Source organism: Schistocerca nitens, chromosome 11 (genome assembly GCF_023898315.1).
Source record: "Schistocerca nitens isolate TAMUIC-IGC-003100 chromosome 11, iqSchNite1.1, whole genome shotgun sequence".
In the NCBI taxonomy this organism is placed as follows: Eukaryota; Metazoa; Arthropoda; class Insecta; order Orthoptera; family Acrididae; genus Schistocerca; species Schistocerca nitens.
In genome coordinates this window covers 124147789-124169733 of record NC_064624.1, presented here as the reverse complement: position 1 = coordinate 124169733, position 21945 = coordinate 124147789, and the positions used below count along the sequence as shown (strand labels likewise).

General features: G+C 39.8%; 1 protein-coding gene across 1 annotated transcript in view; it reads left to right on the top strand.

The window, feature by feature from the left end:
* Window positions 1-21945, top strand: part of LOC126212957 (uncharacterized) — a 386808-nt gene that overhangs the window by 295901 nt on the left and 68962 nt on the right. The window contains exons 7-8 of the mRNA XM_049940483.1: window positions 9311-9403; window positions 16006-16095. Coding sequence (XP_049796440.1) covers window positions 9311-9403; window positions 16006-16095 — 183 coding nt within the window. The remainder of the gene's footprint in view (window positions 1-9310; window positions 9404-16005; window positions 16096-21945) is intronic.

Genomic DNA, 21945 nt, shown 5'->3' with positions numbered 1-21945 from the left:
TCAGATATCTTAGCTAAATCATTTTGCAATTGGTTTTGACATTCTGATGGTTTTACTGATAGTAAATGACAGCATGATCTGCAAACAGTCTTAGACGATTGCTCAGATTGTCTCCTAAATCATTCATATAGATTAGGAACTGCAGAGGTCATAACACGTCCTTGGGAACACCTGATACTACTTCTGTTTCAAAAGATGACTTTTTCAGTTAGTGCAGACTGCAATTTGATTTGCAGCCACTTGTGCGGAAGGATATCAAAATCCTTGTGTAAATCTAGAAATATGGTATCAATAAGTGTCATATATCAATAGCACTCACTTCATGAGAATAAAAAGCTAGTTGTGTTTCATACGGATTATTTTATCTGAATCCGGGCTGTGTGTCTCCAGATCATTCTCATCAGGGAAATTCTGTTCATTATATGACTTTGCATTTGCAGTCCTGCCAGTTATCCCCCAAGACATTAAAGCAACAAAAATTATTTTCCATTGTAGCATGCAGTGTCTAATGAATGATTACTGGTAGAGTGTTTGGGACTCCCACACATTGGCTTAAAGGAGGAAACTGAAACATTTCAGAGGCAATCGGTTAGATATTTTACTAGTATGTTTGATCAGCATGTGTATTACAGAAATGCTTTGTGAACACAAATGGGAATCCCTGGAACGAAGACGATGCTCTTTTTGCAAGTCACTGTTACGTAATTTTAGAAAACTGGCATTTGAGGCCAGCTACAGATCGATTCTACAGCCACCATTGTATATTATGCATAAGGAATGCAAAGATAAGATGAGAAAAATTAGAGCACGTGTGGAAACTAATAGAAAATCATTTTTCGGTTGCTGTATTTGCAAATGGAACATTAAGGGAAGTGACTACTAGTGACACATGTTACCCTACTCTCCACTATGCACCATACAGTGGCTTGTGGAGTATGTATGTGGATGTAGATGTAGAACTGATTTGTTGTTGCAGTCATTGGTCTGATGGCTGGTTTTTTGCAACTCTCCGTGTCTGTCCATCCCATCTTGGCCTGCTGCACCCTACATCCATTTGAACCTTCCAGCTGTTTACTTTTCTACAATTTGTACATCTCACACTTCCCCCCGTTACCAAATTAATGACTCCATGATACCTTAGAATTTCTCATAGCAACCTATTGTTCATTATTTGGTCAAGTTGTGAAGTAAAGTTTTGTTTTCTGCAAATAGTTTCAGTACTACTTCGTTACTAGCTAAATTTACTCACGTAATCTCTAGTATTCTTCTGTAATCTGACATTTCCAAAACTACTACTTTATTCTTGTCTATAGTGATTATTGTCCTTGTTTAACTTGTGTACAAAGCTGTTCTCCAAACAGGAACTTTCATAAAAGATTTTCCAGGAATTAAATATATATATTTTATGTTGATGTATTCCTCTCTCTCAGGAAATCTTATCCTCTAATTGCCAGTCTGTTTCATACCCACTTCACTTTTACTATCATCAGTTATTTTTTCTGTCCAAATATCAAAACTTGCCAACTGCTCTCGGCATTTCATTTCTAATCCGTTTCTCCCAACATCATCTTACTTATTCAACTATCCTACACTCAGTTTTTTGTGTGCCTTTTTCTGAAACATTTTCAGGATACTAACTGTTCTGTTCACCTGATCCTCCAACTGATTTGCTAGCTATGGTAGAATTTCAATGGCAGTGGCAAACTCCTTCAACTTTAAGAATTTTTTGGAACATTATCCATGGGAAAAAACAACAATTGATAAAATTGTATTAGAATTGTTTCAATAATACTGTTATATTATAATTTGTATATTTCACTTGGTGACTGGTTTTGGTCTTTCAAGACTATTCTTAGGTCATTTTTAGTCTGTAAACAAGAGCTTTATATTTTGTAAATGGCGGAGGAATAAATACACTATTTGATCAAAAGTATCCAGACACCCCAAAAAACATACGTTTTTCATATTAGGTGCATTGTGCTCTCACCTACTGCCAGGTACTCCCATATCAGCGACCTTAGACAGTGTGAGAGAGCAGAATGGGGCATTTAGTTACATAGGGTATTATACCTTATTTTTGGATTGCAATAAATATTTTTATATGTTTGATAAAGGCTGATCGTCATGACCTTAGTACTCACTGCTTGTGCGACTTGTTATTGGAAGTGTCCACACATTTTAAAAATGACATTACAATTTGGCAGTTCTCGTAAATATTAATTTTTTTTAAATAATTTTCTGTTGTAGATTTTAATTGTATATTCTCCCAAATACATTTTACATAATGGAAAATATAATACTTCATGATGACAAACAGCTTGTGAATTAATACTGTGACACTGCTGTTATCAACTTGGTTGCTCCTTTTACATTAATATTTATTTTAATTCTTCCATTGTAGTCTTTACGTACATGCTGTTTGTCATCTGCACAAAATGTATGCTACATTTTTTAAACCATTTTGAAGATGTAATATCATATTCATTACGTTTGTAAAAAGTAGTGTGCTCATGTAATAATGATTTTGCAGTTACTTTTCTGTAATTGAACAACAGGCAACTGCTCTTTTCTACGTACATGAAACACATCCACAGTTGACTCCAGAACATCTATAACTGAAAGCAGCACTCGTAGATTTCCGTATCGCTCCCTACTGGGTTCTGCAATATCTTCGGCTGACGATGGAGAATATGAACTCTTATTCGTCTCCTTGGCAACTAGTTGGCATCCTATCAACCATCTTTGCCACACTCGTGTTGTTACAAGGACATGTAGAGGCCAGCATGCTTTGAAATGAACCAGTGTCATTGGGCTAGGCAGTCTTTGCTATTGAAGAACACTGTATGGTGCATATTATTTATGTGCCATATTCGTAATACCCCTAACTGTTTTCTCTATAATTTTAACTTGTAACGATATATTTTTACAAACAACCTTCACAGATTACAGTAACAGCTTTCTGCTACTGGCTATTGGTGATGCTATGCCTGAGACAGTGGGTGAAGTTTTCGCTATAAAACCATGAGCAACTCGGCTTCATTCAGCAGTGTTCCACATGCCTCTTCAGAACTGCCTCTCCACCATCTCCTACTGGCTCCTGTGAATGTACCAGCTATTTATTTTGTTATTTTACTTCTGTGATTCTATTTATTCCTCAACCATTTACAAAATGTAATTCTCTGGTTTACAGAGTAGAAATGGTCTGATGACGGTCTTGTAAGAGACAAAAATTAGTCACCAAGTGAAATATACTTCTTACATGTGATCTAGACTGTTTTATTGAAATAATTCCTTAAACTTAGTATGAGGGCCATTTTGTAAGTAATGCAATAGATTTTTTTCTTCAGCCTATGAAAAAAAAGAAAAATGCAGAATTTGTTGTGTGACATCGAGGATATTCCCATTTCAGCCCATATAGTTTCATGAAGTTTAGATGGCAGCGTTATAAATAACCTTCAAAGTCGCATCTGTAATGGAGGTGTGTTCCAGGCAGAGAGCTGTCATTGAGTTTCTTTTGGCAGAAAATTGGAGCATCGCAGATATTCACAGGCTCTTGCAGAATGTCTACGGAGACCTAGATGTGGGCAAAAGCACAATGAGTTGTGGGCTGAAGCATCTGTCATCATCGCAACAAGGTTGCGGAAACCTGCCCGTCTCCCAAATGGTGCCTGTCTACACACTGCTGTGACTCTGACAATGTTGGAAGGTGCGGGCAGTCTATTTTAGGTGATCAGTGGATCACAAATAGACACCTTGCTGCATAACTGGATGTTTCTGTTAGTGCTTACACACCTGTCAGTCAGCCGTCAGTTGGAGTAGTGAATGGTGTGTGTCCACTGTGGAATATCCCCCCCCCCCCCACCCCCACCCCCCAGCAATACCCGGAATTTGTAGCCATGTACGCAAAGAATAAAAATCATCCAACTATGGCACCTTTTCCTGTTATGTAATTGTACTATTTAATACTATGAATGATATTTAAACAAAATTTACGAATAATTAAATAATATGTAAATATGTAACATAATAATCACTATGAACCATCAACATTTACTCAGAGCTATAATAATCAGTATGAAATTCATTTGATTAGAAGTAGTTATAAATATTAGCATCATTATTACTTTCGTTAATTAACTGAAATTAGATCTCGAAAGTTCAGTTTGGAAAAAGTTATTGTAAATCGATCAAAAATCAAGACCCAAATTTAAATTCACGTGATTTCAAGTGATATGTAATTTCAAATTTGTAAACCAGAATTAATACCATATCTAAAATAATTAATTGATCATTGTTAGCACAAGTAATTAACTCCATTACTTACGTTTGGAGGCATATTTCAAAGTTATGAGCCATTAAAGAGGTTAAACAACTTGTGTATATATTATGTAAATGTTAGCAATATTTTCTGATTGATAATTGATTTGTATTTATTAAATTAATGAAACGCATTATTGTAAAAAAAGTCATATCTAATTTTCAATTTTAAATTGTACAATTTCTAACCTAAAACTCATCTGTAATGAACTAATATTTTATGCTGTAAGTAATTTGATTGTCAACCTTTTGTATATTTGTAACTTTTAATTGTAACTATTAATTTTACGATGGTGTCATAATTGAAGTAATGAACACTAAAAGCAAACGCGGCAATGCAGCGTCAGTTCGCCTAGGGGTTCACTTTGTAGTCAAGTCTTTTCGGTCCGTAAGTCAGTCTGTCTGCTGTTGGATTGTCAGAGAGACTATGTGTAAAGTTTGATGTATTCTGCAATGACTTTGGAAAAATGTTGTCATCCAGAAACAAACCTCCGCAAATTTTATGACCTGGAGTTTTAATTAGAAGGTATCACCAGCTACCCGACTCGGGCAAATTACAAGATTGGTACAACAAAATTACTTTGTTATGCATCGCCCTTACTTACGCCACTCCAGGTGCAAATATATAAGTAATTATATTAACGCACCGCTAAATAAATCATATGCATTCATAAAGTAAGGGAGATGTCATAACTGGGTTCCACGCTTCCTAACAGAAACCGTGCAGAGCAACAAAGCACCATCTGTATGGAATAGGCTGTTTTCCTATGTTAAAAATATAGTTCAGAAAGTTGTTGTTCTTAGTTATTCAACTCACATTTACAGTTGATATTCTCACAAAATATCTATTATTTTTATCTAATTAAAGCTTAAAATGATTAAATATCAAGATTTGGATCTGTTAATTGACTGATGCTCTGGTGACATCACAGACTAGGAGTAAGACGAAGCCGTATGTGTGTTACAGAAGCGTCAGCACAGGTTATTAGGTTTTTGCGTGCTTTTATTGCAAATAGTTTAGCTACTTAGTGATGGAAAACACGTTACAACTTGTAAGCAACAAAAGGAAGGAATTTCATAAATGCTGATAGTGGGGACCTTATGAAAGTTGACGTATTTGTGCTCCACTCATTTAGAGTGGTGTTATGTGCGAGGATGGACTTCATTTTCCCTGCTCCCTGCAGCATCATTAAACTTGGTCGAAACTAAGGAATTGTGGAACTTTTTTGAAAATGGGTTCATACCTTATATCTAGATTTTTGACTATCAATGATGAACTGTGACCCAAAGCACAATACAATTATTCTTCCAGAATGAAATTTTCACCCTGCAGCGGAGTGTGCGCTGATATGAAACTTCCTGGCAGATTGAAACTGTGTGCCGGACCGAGACTCAAACTTGGGACCTTTGCCTCTTGCAGGCAAGTGCTCTCCTGACTGAGCTACCCTACTGGCGGAATTAAAACTGTAAGGGCAGGTCGTGAGTTGTGCTTGGGTAGTTTAGTTGGTATAGCACTGGCCTGCAAAAGGCAAAGCTCTCGAGTTCGAATCTCGACAGTTTTAATCTGCCAAGAAGTTTCAAAATTATTCTTGGTAAATCTTAGTGCTGATTTTCACTGTACAAGACACTCAACAGATGTGCCGCATGTAACATGCTCTAGGTGACACAATGTGTAGTGCGTGTGACTGGATAACAACACAGGTTAGAGTCGTGGAAGATTAATATATTTTTAAAAGTTTTACACAAAACAGCATTTCAATGATGGGGTGTATTATACAGGGTGTATCAAAAAGAATGATCTGATATGGCACATCTATATTTCTGAAACTAATAAATATATACAATGAATTTTGTTGTTTGATGAATGGGAAACTCAAAAAGGTTAGCCCACCCCCACGCCACCTCCCCCACCCATACCTTTCAATAAGTGTTCAACATGCTCCCCTTGAGATGCACGGCATATGTCAATGCGGTATTCAGATTGTTCCCACACTGCAGCGAGGATGTCTCGAGTTACAGCTTCCACAGCTGCTGTTATGCGATGTCTCAGTTCGTGCATTGTTCTTCGTAATGGAGGCACATAGTCTTTTACAAATACCCACAAGAAATAATCACATACAGTCAGGTCTGGTGATCTTAGAGGCCAGTAACATAAGTCTGAATCATTTGGCCCAATGTGACTGATCAATTGTTCAGTAATCATTTGATTTTAAAATTCCCACTCTTGCCAATGTGGTGGTACCCCATCCTGTTGTTAAATGAAGTCATTTGAATCAGTCTCCAACTGTGGAAAAAGAAAGTTCCCAAGCATATCAATATATGTGCTTCCTGTTACAGTGTTCTCTGCAAAGAAAAATGGACCATACACCTTTTCCCGTGAAACTGCACAAAACACATTAAATTTTGGAGTGTCCGTCTCATGTTGTAAAACTTCATGTGGTTGTTCTGTACCCCATATTCTCACCTTATGATGGTTCACTATTCCATTTAAATGGAATGTTGGCTTGTCACTAAAAACTTAAGCATGGAAGAGAACCATCTTGCCAAGAACAAAATTACAGAACTCCACACGTTGTTGTTTCTTACCTTCACAAAGAGCTTATAGTAGCTGAATTTTGTATGGTTTCATGTGTAAACTTTGATGCAACACATGCCAGATGGACAGTGGTGCCATGTTGACTTGTCGAGCTGCACGGCAAACGGATTGTTGCAGACTCCTTGTGAAACTATGGCGGATGCGTTCGATGTCTGTGTCAGGCACTCGGGGTCAGCCCGGCAATTTGCCTTTACACAAACAACCTATTATGTAATGCTCTGTGCTGTAGGAGGATCCACACCATAGCTAGTACGAAAATCCTGCTGAACAGTTAGTAGTGACCCACGCTGCGCAAAACATAAAACGCTTTCTGTTGTCCTGTTGCCATATTTACTTGAACTGAAGTGGGCGCACACTGCTACTACGTAGTGGGAACCGTGTAAAACTCAAGAGTTTGCTCTTTCCTACAGTACATTGTTCATGCACATATTGCAAATAACATAATAGTTATGATTTTTTTTTTTAATCGGATGATTATTTTTGGTACACCCTGTAGATAGCTTCACCTTTAATCTTAGTGTGAAAATGGACAACTGAGGATAAATGAATTTACTTTGCTCACAAACAGTTAACTTTCTTGAAGAGTATTGCTAGTAGTGAACATACCGCCATACTCGCACAGTACAACGAGGTGTAAGACGATGAGGTTTTGTTTGCAGTGAGATATAAAGCAGTACAACATGCAGGTAATTAAAATATAAGCGCTGTGCTGTTTATGAATGTAAACTAATGTTGGTGTCTGAAGCAGAGTTAACTGCATCGTATGTAAGATGTTAAAGTTTCAAAAACTTAAACCGTAAGGATCCTACCTGGACAGTACAAAGATAAAAAAAAATTGTTTCTAATAAAAGTAAAAATTTGTGGCCACATTAACTATTGCAAATGTAAGTGCATGCAAACTCCCCCCCCCCCCCCCCCCCCCCAAAAAAAAAAAAAAAAAAAAAAGACGCAATAATTCTGTTTCTAATCGGTGTGGTGAAATTTTGTATTTGTGGTTTGGTTTTCCTATAAAAGAAGTGGCAATTGGCTTTACCAGTAAGTTAAAATATTTTTGCGGGCTGGATTCAGACCAGCAACCTGCGGATATCATCTGTTATTCAATAGTCCATCGCTTTACCAACCGAGCTACCAAATGATGTGCAAGGAAGTGGATGTAACAATAATTTTTGCTAAGAATTTAGTGTCATTGAATGACGCTATCCTTCATTATAACAGTGGGAAAATGTATCTCAGAGGTAAATTAATGTCAGATTCAGAGTGCAAGGCAGTTTTAATTAAGTAAGGAAATGTGGGCATCGACGTGGTGGCATTTTGCCAGTATAGTGCAGCCACATTTTTTTGCACCTTCTTATTCTTTGGAGCAGTCAAAAACACTTTTTGAAGAGATTTTATGGACGTATTTGTACAGTGTGGTACTACATACCATTTGTAATCTAATTTTTCAAAATGTAAATTACAGAACAAGGCATCACTGAGAGTTAGCTTTATGACGGTAGGGGCAGTGAGCTAGCCAGTGACATCACAGGCATCACACGACTCGAATGGAGCGTTTTAGTTGCTTTCACATTATTTGAATTTCATTTCCATTTTTGTAAAAGAATACTGAAATTCAAGAGGGGAAAAAAGCATGGTGTGAACATGAAGTGACGCAATAAACCATTTAAGACAATTTCCAGAAATAAGGCAAATACCCAGTTCCTTGCACGTTACAAGGCTGATCGTGACAATTTTTTGTCGAACACAGACATAGGCGATGAAATATAGGTTCATAACTTCATATCGGAAACAAATCGGCAACCCGTGGACTGGTACCACAGCACGTCTTCTACGAAGAAAATGTTGGTGCAGCCTCAACTGGTGAAGTCCTGGTGATGGTCCACTGCGTTGCCGCAAAAAAGCAACCAAACGTCTCCATTTCAATGAGAACATAAGACCTAACACAATCTGCGCACCCATGAGGAACTCTCAAAACTTTCTTGGACTGATTTTCTTCATCCACCCTACAGGCTGGATCTTGCACCTTCAGACTTCCACCTGTTTGAGGCAACGGAGGTTGCACTCCGCAGGAAGCAGTTCGTGGATGATGGGGAGGTTTGGGAGCTTATTGATGTGATAAGTCATTGGCTTCAACGTGGAACAGTAGACTGGTAACGTGCAGGCATACAGGCCCTTCCAGTTGGGTGATGTAGGGTCATCGCATTGAATGGACATTATGTTGAAAAATAGGATTTTGTAGCCAAACTAGTGGGAAATAGTATGGTATATTGTAATCCTGAATAAAACCAACCTATTTTCAGAAAAAAAAAATGTGTTCTATTACTTATTGAACACCCCTCATATATGTTCCCCCTGAACTTTAGTTTCCATTATGTAGTTTCATCTTTCAATTTCTTTCAGGTTCTTGAAGACCTGCTACCAGTTTCGGAATGGACTAACAACATTAAAAACGAGCCAGAATTAACAATCGACGAGGATGAAATGGAGAATAATGTAAGTACTCATTCCGTAGCATCTCTTGCACAGTAAGGATCTGAGACTTTATTCTACCTATTATATTCTGACTGTGAACTTTCCCCATGTAAGACTGTGGCTAATGTTAATGACACAAAAATTCCGAGAGAATTAAGTTCACTACATCGGCTAGTAGTCCTGATCCTGCCAGTTATCTTCAAAGACATTAAAGAAAGAAATATTGTTATTCTCCATTGTAGTATATAGTTCCTAATGACTCTCAGGAGAAACACATAGTCAGCAAACTGAGCCACCATTTGAGTCATCAATTTGAAGACTAACTTTATGCAGCTCTCCATATCTGTCTATCCCATCCTGGTCTTTTCATACAGGGTTATTACAAATGATTGAAGCGATTTCACAGCTCTACAATAACTTTATTATTTGAGATATTTTCACAATGCTTTGCACACACATACAAAAACACAAAAAGTTTTTTTAAGCATTCACAAATGTTCGATATGTGCCCCTTTAGTGATTCGGCAGACATCAAGCCGATAATCGAGTTCCTCCCACACTCGGCGCAGCATGTCCCCATCGATGAGTTCGAAAGCATCGTTGATGTGAGCTCGCAATTCTGGCACGTTTCTTGGTAGAGGAGGTTTAAACAATGAATCTTTCACATAACCCCACAGAAAGAAATCGCATGAGGTTAAGTCGGGAGAGCGTGGAGGCCATGACACGAATTGCTGATCGTGATCTCCACCACGACCGATCCATCGGTTTTCCAATCTCCTGTTTAAGAAATGCCGAACATCATGATGGAAGTGTGGTGGAGCACCATCCTGTTGAAAGATGAAGTCGGCGCTGTCGGTCTCCAGTTGTGGCATGAGCCAATTTTCCAGCATGTCCAGATACACGTGTCCTGTAACGTTTTTTTCGCAGAAGAAAAAGGGGCCGTAAACTTTAAACTGTGAGATTGCACAAAACACGTTAACTTTTGGTGAATTGCGAATTTGCTGCACGAATGCGTGAGGATTCTCTACCCCCTAGATTCGCACATTGTGTCTGTTCACTTCACCATTAAGAAAAAATGTTGCTTCATCACTGAAAACAAGTTTCGCACTGAACGCATCCTCTTCCACGAGCTGTTTCAACCACGCCGAAAATTCAAAGCGTTTGACTTTGTCATCGGGTGTCAGGGCTTGTAGCAATTGTAAACGGTAAGGCTTCTGCTTTAGCCTTTTCCGTAAGATTTTCCAAACCGTCGGCTGTGGTACGTTTAGCTCCCTGCTTGCTTTATTCGTCGACTTCCGCGGGCTACGCGTGAAACTTGCCCGCACGTGTTCAACCGTTTCTTTGCTCACTGCAGGCCGACCCGTTGATTTCCCCTGACAGAGGCATCCAGAAGCTTTAGACTGCGCATACCATCACCGAATGGAGTTAGCAATTGGTGGATCTTTGTTGAACTTCGTCCTGAAGTGTCGTTGCACTGTTATGACTGACTGAGGTGAGTGCATTTCAAGCACGACATGCGCTTTCTCGGCTCCTGTCACCATTTTGTCTCACCGCGCTCTCGAGCGCTCTGGCGGCAGAAACCTGAAGTGTGGCTTCAGCCGAACAAAACTTTGAGTTTTTCTACGTATCTGTAGTGTGTCGTGACCGTATGTCAATGAATGGAGCTACAGTGAATTTATGAAATCGCTTCAATCATTTGTAATAGCCCTGTATTTGCGTAAATCCTGCATCCTATATTCATTAGAACCTGTTTGCTGTAATCAAGATTTGTTGTTTGTTTACAATTTTCCCCCCACACTTTTCTCCATTACCAAATTAATGATACCTTGATGCATAACGGTGTTTTGTATCAACCTATCCCTCTTTTTAGTCAAATTGTGTCAGACAGATGTTTCTGCCAGAGTGGGATTCAGTGCATATTCACTAATTACTGTGTGCACCCATATTCCCTAGCCTCGGCATTATGGCAGAGATGTTGAGTCGCAGATAGGCACAACAAAAAGACTGCCGAAAAGGCCTTCATCATAATTAGACAACACACACACACACACACACACACACACACACACACAAAACCTCCACTTCAACAGTTGCCACCCATTCCATTCTGAGAAATCCCTTCCATAAAGCCTAGCAAACCGTGGCCTTCACATCTGTAGTAGCGATAAGTCCCTCCCAAAATACACTGTTCTTGCACATTATAGCTGTCAAGCTGTCTGTCCGCAAGAATGGCCGCCGACAGCCAGTGGCCGAGAAACTGGAACATCCAGTTGTTGAGAAGCTACCCAACACAGCATTCTTCATTTCAATGCCTGCTTCACAGCCTATGCCATCCAGATCCTTTCTACCAACACCAGCTTTTCTGAATTCCACATGTGGGAACTCTCCCTGCAATATATCCTACATTTCCACAACTGTCCTGGCCTCAACCTTCGTTAGTCATTGGCCTTCACCTACCCATCCCCTTCCCAGTTTCCACTCCAACACTACACAGCTTTCTATTTCAATCACTACACAGCTTTCTATTTCAATTCCAACTATGCACCCCAGTTGCTCGCAGTTTGGTCTCAGCACCAAGATACAGTGGTTTTTATTGTGTGTGTGTGTGTGTGTGTGTGTGTGTGTGTGTGTGTGTGTGTGTTTTGTATAATTCTGAAGAAGGCCATACTTGTTTGACAGTCTTTTTGTTGTGCCTGTCTGCGACTCAGCATCTCCACTATATGGTGAGTAGTGATCTATCCCTTTCATAAAATTATAATCATCCCATACCGGACTTTCAATTATTTAACATTTGGCATTCTTACATAACACAACAATTCAGAAGCTCTATTCTCATGTTATTTGTACTGATTATCATCCTTAAATAATTTCCATATGAGGTTATGCTGAAAAAAAAAATACTTTCAGAAAGGACTATCCAACATTTAATTTTCTCATGTAAGCTTAACTTAAAATTTCCAGTCTGCATTTCATATCCAATACATTCCTCCTGTCATCAGTTAGTGTACGGGACAAATACCAAATCTCAGCCTCTTCCCTGTTCACACGTGCTAATATAATTTTTCCGACATCTTCACACTTAATTTGGCTGCACTCACAAGGGACCCCTTGAATACGAGGTAATAAGTTCCATCTTTAGTAAAACTCATTTGATTTTTGTTAACAGTTATGACAGGAAAAATATTAGCTGCTAATGACTCACAATGTGCATCAGGAGGGCAACAGAAAACGAGTGTCCGCAAGGTGCAGTGACCAACCTTTTGTGGGATGTAAAAGGTCTGTTCAAAAAATTCCAGATGCTTACCTCTTACTTATTGTGCTTGGTCTCCTTCAAAATTCTCTCCTCAACTGATACACCGCTTCCAAAACCGTTTCCACTTCCGGAAGGAGCCTTGTTACGCCTCTCGCTGGTTGCACCAAGCGCCGTCTATGGATTTTCTTTTATCTCGTCTATCGTTACAAATCTTTGTCCTTTCAACAGGATTTTCAACTTTGGAAATAAAAATGTCTGTAGGGGCCAGCTCTGGAGAGTCCGGAACATGAGGCAGCACAGTGACTTGGTTTTTTCTGCAACAGTCGCACACCAATGGTGATGAATGTGCAGGTGTGTTATGATGCAAGAGCCATGAATTATGTTGTCACATTTCCGGCAATTTACTTTTCACATTTTCTCACAGGTGTTGCAACATGTTCCAATAGTACCATCGATTAACAGTTTGTCGCTCTGGCACAAATTCATGGTGAACTAATTTTTCAAAGTCAAAGAAAACTTATCAGCATGGTTTTGACGTTTGATTCGACTCGACGAGCTTTTTTTAGTCTTGGAGAACCTGTCCCGACCCATGAAGAATATTGAACCTTTGTCTCAACATCCTAACCATAAACCCATGCCTCATCGCCAGTTGTGATTCTCTTAAGGAACATTTCATTCTCATTTGTGAGTTCTAAAAATGCTCCACAGATTGTGAGGCGATGGTCCTTCAGGTCTCAACTCATGAGCTGTAGGATGAAGTTGGAGGGGGGGGGGGCGCAACACGATGCATTCAAAGACTCTGTCAGGATTTCATGACATAATCCAACTAAAATGTTACATTCTTCTGCAATCTCTTTGACAGTCAGTCTTCGAATGGCACTCGCAACTTCATTGGTGTTCCTGACATGAGCTTCGTCCGTAGACGTCGAAGGGCACCCTAAACGAAAGTCATGTTTAATTTCTGTCAAGCCATTTTTAAACCATGTGAACCATTAATAAAGGTTTTCTGGAGTTTCACACAAAATTTAATGCAGGCGTGTTGCTCCTTTAACTCTTCCATCTCGAAATTCACAAACTGTACAGCACAACATTCTACTCGATACAGCACTGAAAAATAACTACGAGACATACATAAATGAAACTTCTGGTAGTTACACATTAAACACAGTCATATGCAGGGATGCCAACTGCATTTCACTCCAACACACCATTGGTGCGAAATTACGAATGTTCTGGAATTTTTTAAACAGATCTTCTATGTGTTACATTTCACGAAATGGTCATCATTGTCATTAGAGAAATGTCTAAAACAAACCATTAACTTGCACCATGAACACTGAATAAAAAACAGGGCACTATAGTGATCACAAAGGTTTGCACCGTCAAAATCGAAGGCGAACTGCCTATGAGTTATGAACCATGCAGGACTTTCAGTTATGTATCCACTCTTAAGGAATGAAAGTAGAATCTTATTGGTGTAATGGTGTGATGAGAACTGATGGAATGCAACCAAATGGCAAACTTAAGGAGCAGCTGCAGATAGTTTGATAATGTTTCATAGGCATGTATGAAACAAACATCGCGGTCTAGAGCGCTGCAGTCATGTACTGTGCGGCTGGTCCCGGCGGAGGTTCGAGTCCTCCCTCGGGCATGGGTGTGTGTGTTCGTCCTTAGGATAATTTAGGTTAAGTAGTGTGTAAGCTTAGGGACTGATGACCTTAGCAGTTAAGTCCCATAATATTTCACACACATTTGAACATTTTGAAACAAACATCCAGAGGCTAAATTTGTCCAGTGGCTCCAAGTGATATGAATTATATAGTCACACACTTTTCAGGAGGGGCAGTTTGCTCTAAAGGAATATGATTTTTATACGCAGACCAGGAATCAAGCTATTGGCCAATAGCAGTGCTCGTACCATAGCTGTAGTTCTATTATGCCCATTTTCGGACCTTTGCTTACAGTGAGATAAATATTCCCTATTGCCCTTGCAAGAAGAATCGTAGGGCGTAGAGCACCTCCAGCTTCTTGCAGCCCAACAAATAACTTTCCAGCCAATTTACCATCCAGATTAACAGTCAGCATAATTGTATGTGAATGCATGGAATCATTGATGTTAACTATCTTGATAAAATTCCCTTGGTGCCATTAATTTCCAGGGTTCCATTCGTATGCATTCTGTCTTCAAATCCCAGTTTGTTGGAGCTGAAAACAAATTCCATCCTGAATGCTGAGATAAATTTCTCTATCTCATCTACAAATTTTCAGGCCGATTGTTCAGTCTGTTGTGTAACCTCAAGTTGACGCTTTGTTTGAAATTTCATTACCTTACGTCTTCCAATTCTGTAGCACTGTTGGAATTTATGCAACCATCCACTGCTTCCCTCAGATCACTGTTATCTGTGTTGTGCACAACATAGTAGGTCACTATTGTGCTCATTCTGTAAATTGTATCGAGCATTCTTGAAACACGCAAACACCAGTTTTTGTAACAAGTGCGTCGTGCACTCGCTTGAATATCTGCAGTTTTTCTTACGCACTACACAATCATATTGCTGCAGACTTATTCTGCAGCGTAGTAAAAAATACGATTATGAACAAATTGTTCTTTTATAACGCTACGAATGGTCTTCCATGTACGTACTTACGTTTAGTACCTGCTCCATAGACAGTGATTGTCCTTTATTACATTTCACTGGAGACAGGATTTGTGGCTTTGCGTCTGAGAAGGATAATGAATTATATGGCTCGATACCTGTTCCAGTATCGCATACACTTGTTAAGCACATATCGTCGTCATTGTATTCGTTGTGTACATTGTCCACACAGTCGAGCATATACAACACTGCACATCCCACTGACTCATCTTGCAAAAATGCTAATATTTCGTCTGCAATTTCTTTCTCACTCTGCAAAATTCCTTGGGTCTGTTTCTCACAACATTTCAACTTCAGCAACTGTGGTTGTAGATTTAATGCAATGTGTACTTTGTTTATTGTTGCCAGTGCTCTGCTTTGTGTTAACACCACTAGCACTGTTGCACTGTTTTGCGTTACTCGTTGACTTAGCAGTTCAACTGTGCTCCATAACCTCATGGTGTGCTCACCATTGGATACGTCTAGTCCCTCCCCCTGTTGTCATTAGCAACCAATATTAGGGTTGCATGACTGACAATATGCAGGCCTTTAAATACTGTGAACATCATTGACCTATTGCGTCCTTGCACACGAGTGGTTCTTTATCAGTTACCCTTGTTTTACTTTAGTTGATGACCATCTGGTAATCTTTTTTTCAAAACACTATCCATTACTTCTCTCTGAACTTCAGATCCTCTTCTGTTGTTTAATTGGATCCGTTAATTTTTTTGAAGGATCTTGGTCGACCATCATCTTCGGAATGGACTTATAACATTAAAGATGAGACAGAAGCAGCACTTGAAGTGGATCGTGTTGAGGATAATGTAAGTGTTAATTTCTTAGTGTCACATATTAAGTGAATGCAGGTTTATTCATTATTTTGGTATATTAACCTTATGTCAGCATATACATTGGTGATTCAAAAGCCTTGGCCCATAGGACAAAGTCATAATTAGTGGAGATAGCAACAACACAAAGAGAGGAATGCATGCTACAGATCTACTTTAATTGTAGAAACAAAATGTTACATCATCCGTCACTGATGGCCTCAGGGTTAACAGTACAATGATACTGCCATCCCCGGTGAGTTGTGCGCCCATACCTCTAATGCTGTAGGTGTTGAAAGGGACCACCATCCTGCACACGACGCATCTGAACATGACAACAGACACTGTTGGACACTTGACTGTATCGTTGCTGTTTGCATTTCTGTGCTGACTCCTGTGATATTTTCCTGCAGGTCAATTAATGTTGATAGAATGTTAGTATACAATGTAGACTTGAGGTGCTCCCAGAGAGAAAGTCCAGAAGTGTCAGATCTGCCGACTGGGGTGGCTGTTCCACAGGACTCCCATCTACCAATCCAATGCCCAGGGAGAACCTCGTGCAGGAATCAGCAGATGCTTTTGACTAGTGTTGAGGTGCACCATCCTGCTGGGAAAAAACCTACCCCTCTATTAGAGAGGCGGAGCAGCCAAATTGCATAGTAATGTTCTCTCAAGATAATGCCTGTAATGTGCAGCATTGAATGTGCTGTTAAGTATGGCACCAATGAGGACTGTGCACCCACACCATGCATTTAATCCTCACACAGTATCAGGTGTGGAGAAACTTATTATGTGTGTGGTGTCTTTTTTGACCTCAAAGGGATTCTAGCAACTATATGGCAATAAAATGTAAAATTTTTTTGCAAGATAGCAATGACTTATTGTGAGCTCATGCACATTGTTGAAATTACAACTCTGTTGTTGCGTGCTATAATTTAACACTTAGGCGCCGACGCCCGGAAAAATACGGGCGTGCGCGACCTGCGCGAAAGTCCGGCGCCCGTAATTTTACAGGCACGTGTTCTCGTTCTTCCCCTCCTTTCCTTTGTGTGTTCTTATGGCTCCCGCTTGTCTGGGAGGCGCTGCACGGACTGTAGTTCGAGTGTTGGTCACTAGATAGTGCGGGCATGCTGTGGAAGGGTGTGCTTCCCTTTTTATTTGTCGGCTTTTGTGAGCAGCGATTTTTTCCCGCGCGGTCTCAGTAGCGTCGACACGGCGAAGCGTGGCTTGACGGACGAAGAAATTGCTTGCGACTTATATCGTGATTTAGAAGAAATTGACGTTGATTTGTCAGAGGAAGATATTGCAGATGACTCTGATGATGATGTGGACTATATTCAAGAAGTAGTTTCTGGCAGTTTAGGTAAAGAATTCTGACAACAAAACATCTATAATTTTTGTTCAGATTTTCACTGAAAAAACTCTCAGTACATAATTATGATTTTATTTGCAAATACTACTCTTCTGATAGACTCAGAAGAGGAGAGCAGGTGTCCAAGCACTTCAGCAGCAAGTAATCCCATCGATATTGTGCCTGAAGAACGAGTGAGACTAATGGCGAGGGGGGAAGCCGAGACGTGCGTGCCACACCGATTCTGAGGAAGGTTGAACGACTACTGATCGTACACCAGATATCGATCTATTCTCAGGACAATTTGGAATATACAATGTTGTCAGTTTAGACCAGAACAGTGCACCTCTAGAATTTTTTTCATATTTCCTGACAGACAGTATGATGAAACATATAAAGGAACAAATTAACCTGTATGCTCAACAATGCATCAGGAAATTATGAAGCACAAATTCCCTTTCACCCACCTGCTCATTATCAAAGTGGAAAGGAGTTGTTGTTGTTGTTGTTGTTGTTGTTGTTGTGGTCTTCAGTCCTGAGACTGGTTTGATGCAGCTCTCCGTGCTACTATATCATGTGCAAGCTTCTCCATCTCCCAGTACCTACTGCAACCTACATCCTTCTGAATCTGCTTAGTGTATTCATCTCTTGGTCTCCCCCTACGATTTTTACCCTCCACGCTGCCCTCCAATACTAAATTGGTGATCCCTTGATGCCTCAGAGCATGTCCTACCAACCGATCCCTTCTTCTGGTGAAGTTGTGCCACAAACTCCTCTTCTCCCCAATTCTATTCAGTACCTCCTCATTAGTTATGTGATCTACCCATCTAATCTTCAGCATTCTTCTGTAGCACCACATTTCGAAATCTTCTATTCTCTTCTTGTCCAAAGTATTTACCGTCCATGTTTCACTTCCATACATGGCTACACTCCATACAAATACTTTCAGAAATGACTTCCTGACACTTAAATCTATACTCAATGTTAACTTATTTCTCTTCTTCAGAAACGCTTTCCTTGCCATTGCCAGTCTACATTTTATATCCTCTCTACTTCGACCATCATCAGTTATTTTGCTCCCCAAATAGCAAAACTCCTTTACTACTTTAAGTGTCTCATTTCCTAATCTAATACACTCAATATCACCCGACTTAATTCGACTACATTCCATTATCCTCGTTTTGCTTTTGTTGATGTTCATCTTATATCCTCCTTTCAAGACACCATCCATTCCGTTCAACTGCTCTTCCAAGTCCTTTGCTGTCTCTGATTGAACTACAATGGCATCAGCGTACCTCAAAGTTTTTATTTCTTCTCCATGGATTTTAATACCTACTCTGAATTTTTCTTTTGTTTCCTTTACTGCTCTCTCAGTATACAGATTGAATAACATCGGGGAGAGGCTACAACCCTGTCTTACTCCCTTCCCAACCACTGCTTCCCTTTCATGTCCCTCGAGTTACACTTATGGAAAGAAGGAAGTTTCTGGCAAAGTGTGGCGAAAAGACACAAGCTACCAGTGTAGTGAATGTAAAGTAGCATTGTGCAAAATGCCGTGCTTCAAATTTTGCCACACAAAGAGCAAAATTGCATCCTAAAATAGTTACAGGAGGTTATTGTAGATAAGACATACTGTATCCATCATAATTACAATTTTTGTGTAAAAAAAAAAAAATCCTTCTAGAAAATACAGGAATATACCTTTGACCAATTTTTCCTTTTTTCAAAAACAATGTTATAATAAAAACGCTTGTCAAAAGTATGTATTAATTCAAGAGAAAGGTATTATATATGGTTTTAAACAAGAAAGTCTAGGTTTTTCAATAAGAGTAATTTTATTGCTATAACTGAAACCTTGCATGAGTTGTAGTAGTTTAAAATACGTTAAAATCAGCGTCTTTATGGTAGACACCTGCACGCAATGGCTCAGGACCCAAAGTGTTAAGTTGTGTGCAAGTTCTAATTATGTGCTAGCTATGTTTGCAGTATGCAAGTGTAGATATTTTATTTTTGTTTTTATGTACACAATTACTCTGCAGTTCACAATTAAGTGCCTGGCAGAGGGTTCATTGACTCACCTTCAGGCTATTTCTGCACTGTTCCACTCTCTAACACCACATGGAAAAAATGAATGCTTAAATCTTTTTGTGTGAGCTCTGATTTCTCTTATTTTATTATAATGATCATTTCTCCTTACGTAGGTGGCTGTCAATAAAATATTTTTGCACTCTGAGGAGAAGATAGGTGATTGAAACTTCATAACAATGTAAAACGACTTTGTTTTAATGATTGCCACCCCAATTCATGTTTCAAATCAGTGGTGCTCTCTCCCCTATTTCACAGTAGTATAAGGGCCAATCAAATGAAAGCGGTCACCAGTGCAAAGTAACGGTAATGATTTTATTAACTCAAAAATGTAGTTACACACACTACACTCACTCAAAAATAGTCACCAAAACTGTTGGCACATTTATCTCAGTGAGACACTAGCCGATTGATTTCTTCCTTGAAGAAGCTAGTAAGCTGCTGTCGGATCCAGGCCTGGACCCAATCACACACTTCATCATCCGTTGCGAATCAATGTCCGCAAGTAGGTTGTTTCAAGAGGTCCAAACACGAGTCACACTGTGAAAGGTCGGGACTTTACGGTGGATGTTCCAGCGCTTCCCACCGAAACTGCTGCAATGTCGTCTCCACTGCATCAGCTGTGTGTGGACAGGCATTATCATGCAGGAGGATAACGTCACTGGACAACATGCCTCGGCATTTCGACTTCATAGCTCGTCTAAGATTCTGTAAAGTGGCTTGAAAACGCTGGGCACAGATGGTGGTTTCCCGTTCCATGAACTCGACAAGCAGTGGGCCTGTGTGGTCAAAAAAGCACATCATGACCTTAACAGAACTGGTGTCCACGGCCTTTGATTTCTTTGGAGGTGGTGAAGTCACATGTTTCCACTGCTTGATCTGACACCTGCTTTCCGGTTCAAAATGGTGACACCATGTTTCATCACCTGTGACAATACACAACAGAAAACCGTCTTTCTCCTCATGATAATGTTGCATATGACTCAAAGACAGCTCCATTCGAGTATTGCGCTGTTTGGTGGTCCGTTGGAGGGGAACCCACTGTGCACAGATTTTTCAAAAGTTAAAGTGTTGACACGTTATGGTGTGTGCGGTGCCCACGCTAATACCCAGTAATCGATGGATCTCGTCCGTGGTGATTCTGTCAGAGACTAAAGCATTCACTTCCGCAACTATTTCCGGTGTGATAACACGAAGAGCCTGTCCAGGACGAGCATCGTCTTCCAGTGACTCGCGCCCCTCAGGGAATCATTTGCGCCATTCCACGACACTTGCAACGACTCAGACTGTACTCACTGTGCACAGCCTTCATCTGTCGATACCTTTCACGGCCTCCAACTCCCTCCGCCACCAAAAATCGAATCGCTCCTCATTGTCCCTGCTTACTCACCTGTATGTTCGATAGTGGACGATAACTTGCATGGCCACCTTCTCTTCGGGGTGAAACCACACTGGCACTATGCAACATCAGACAGTGCGTGTGTGTTAGTCTCTCTACCAATAGATTGTGCCAACATACAGGCAGTTACGTGGTGCCTCATTATGAGTGAGGCAAAGGTAGATGCCCCGACCAGGTTTCATTTGAATGAAAATCATATAAAACAAGCTTTAACTTCTTTGAACTTTTTTAATGTCCTCCGTCTATTATATCTGATGCATATCCTACACAGCACAGCAATATTCCATAAGAGGACGTGCAAGTGCAGTAGAGGATGTAAAAGTGCAGTGCAGACAGTCTCTTTAGTAGACCTGTTGCATTTTCTCTGTGTTCTGCCCGTAGATCACAGTATTGGTTTTGCTTTACCCACAACATTATCTTAGTGATCATTCCAACTTAAAGGCATTCGTCATTGTAATCCATAAGTATTTAGTTGAATTTACAGATGTTAGATTTGCATGATTTATCGTGTAATCGAAATTTATCAGATTCCTTTTGGTGCTCACGTGGATGTCTTCACACTTCTCAATATTTAGAGTCAACTGGCACTTTTCGCAATGTACAGAGATCATGTCTAAATCATTTTACAATTTGTTTTGGTCATCTGATGACTTTGTAAGATGGTAAATGATAGCATCAGATGCAGAAAATCTAAGAGGGCTACTCAGATTGTCTCCTAAATCGTTTGTGTAGATCGGGAACAGCAGAGGGCCCATAACGCGTCCTTCGGGAACACCAGATATTACTTCTGTTTTATTTGATGACTTTCTGTCAGTTACTACTAATATGATGCGTATTTTCACATACAAGGAATTGTGTTAGAAATGTACTTCTACTCTCTCTACATCTCATATGATGAACACTCATTACACAACGCTCTTATTCTGGCATGTTCTTTACTGATAGACTTGTGACACTCATGACTTTGATTCACTTTCCTGTTTTCTGACCTTGGGCAGGAATCGCACCTTAT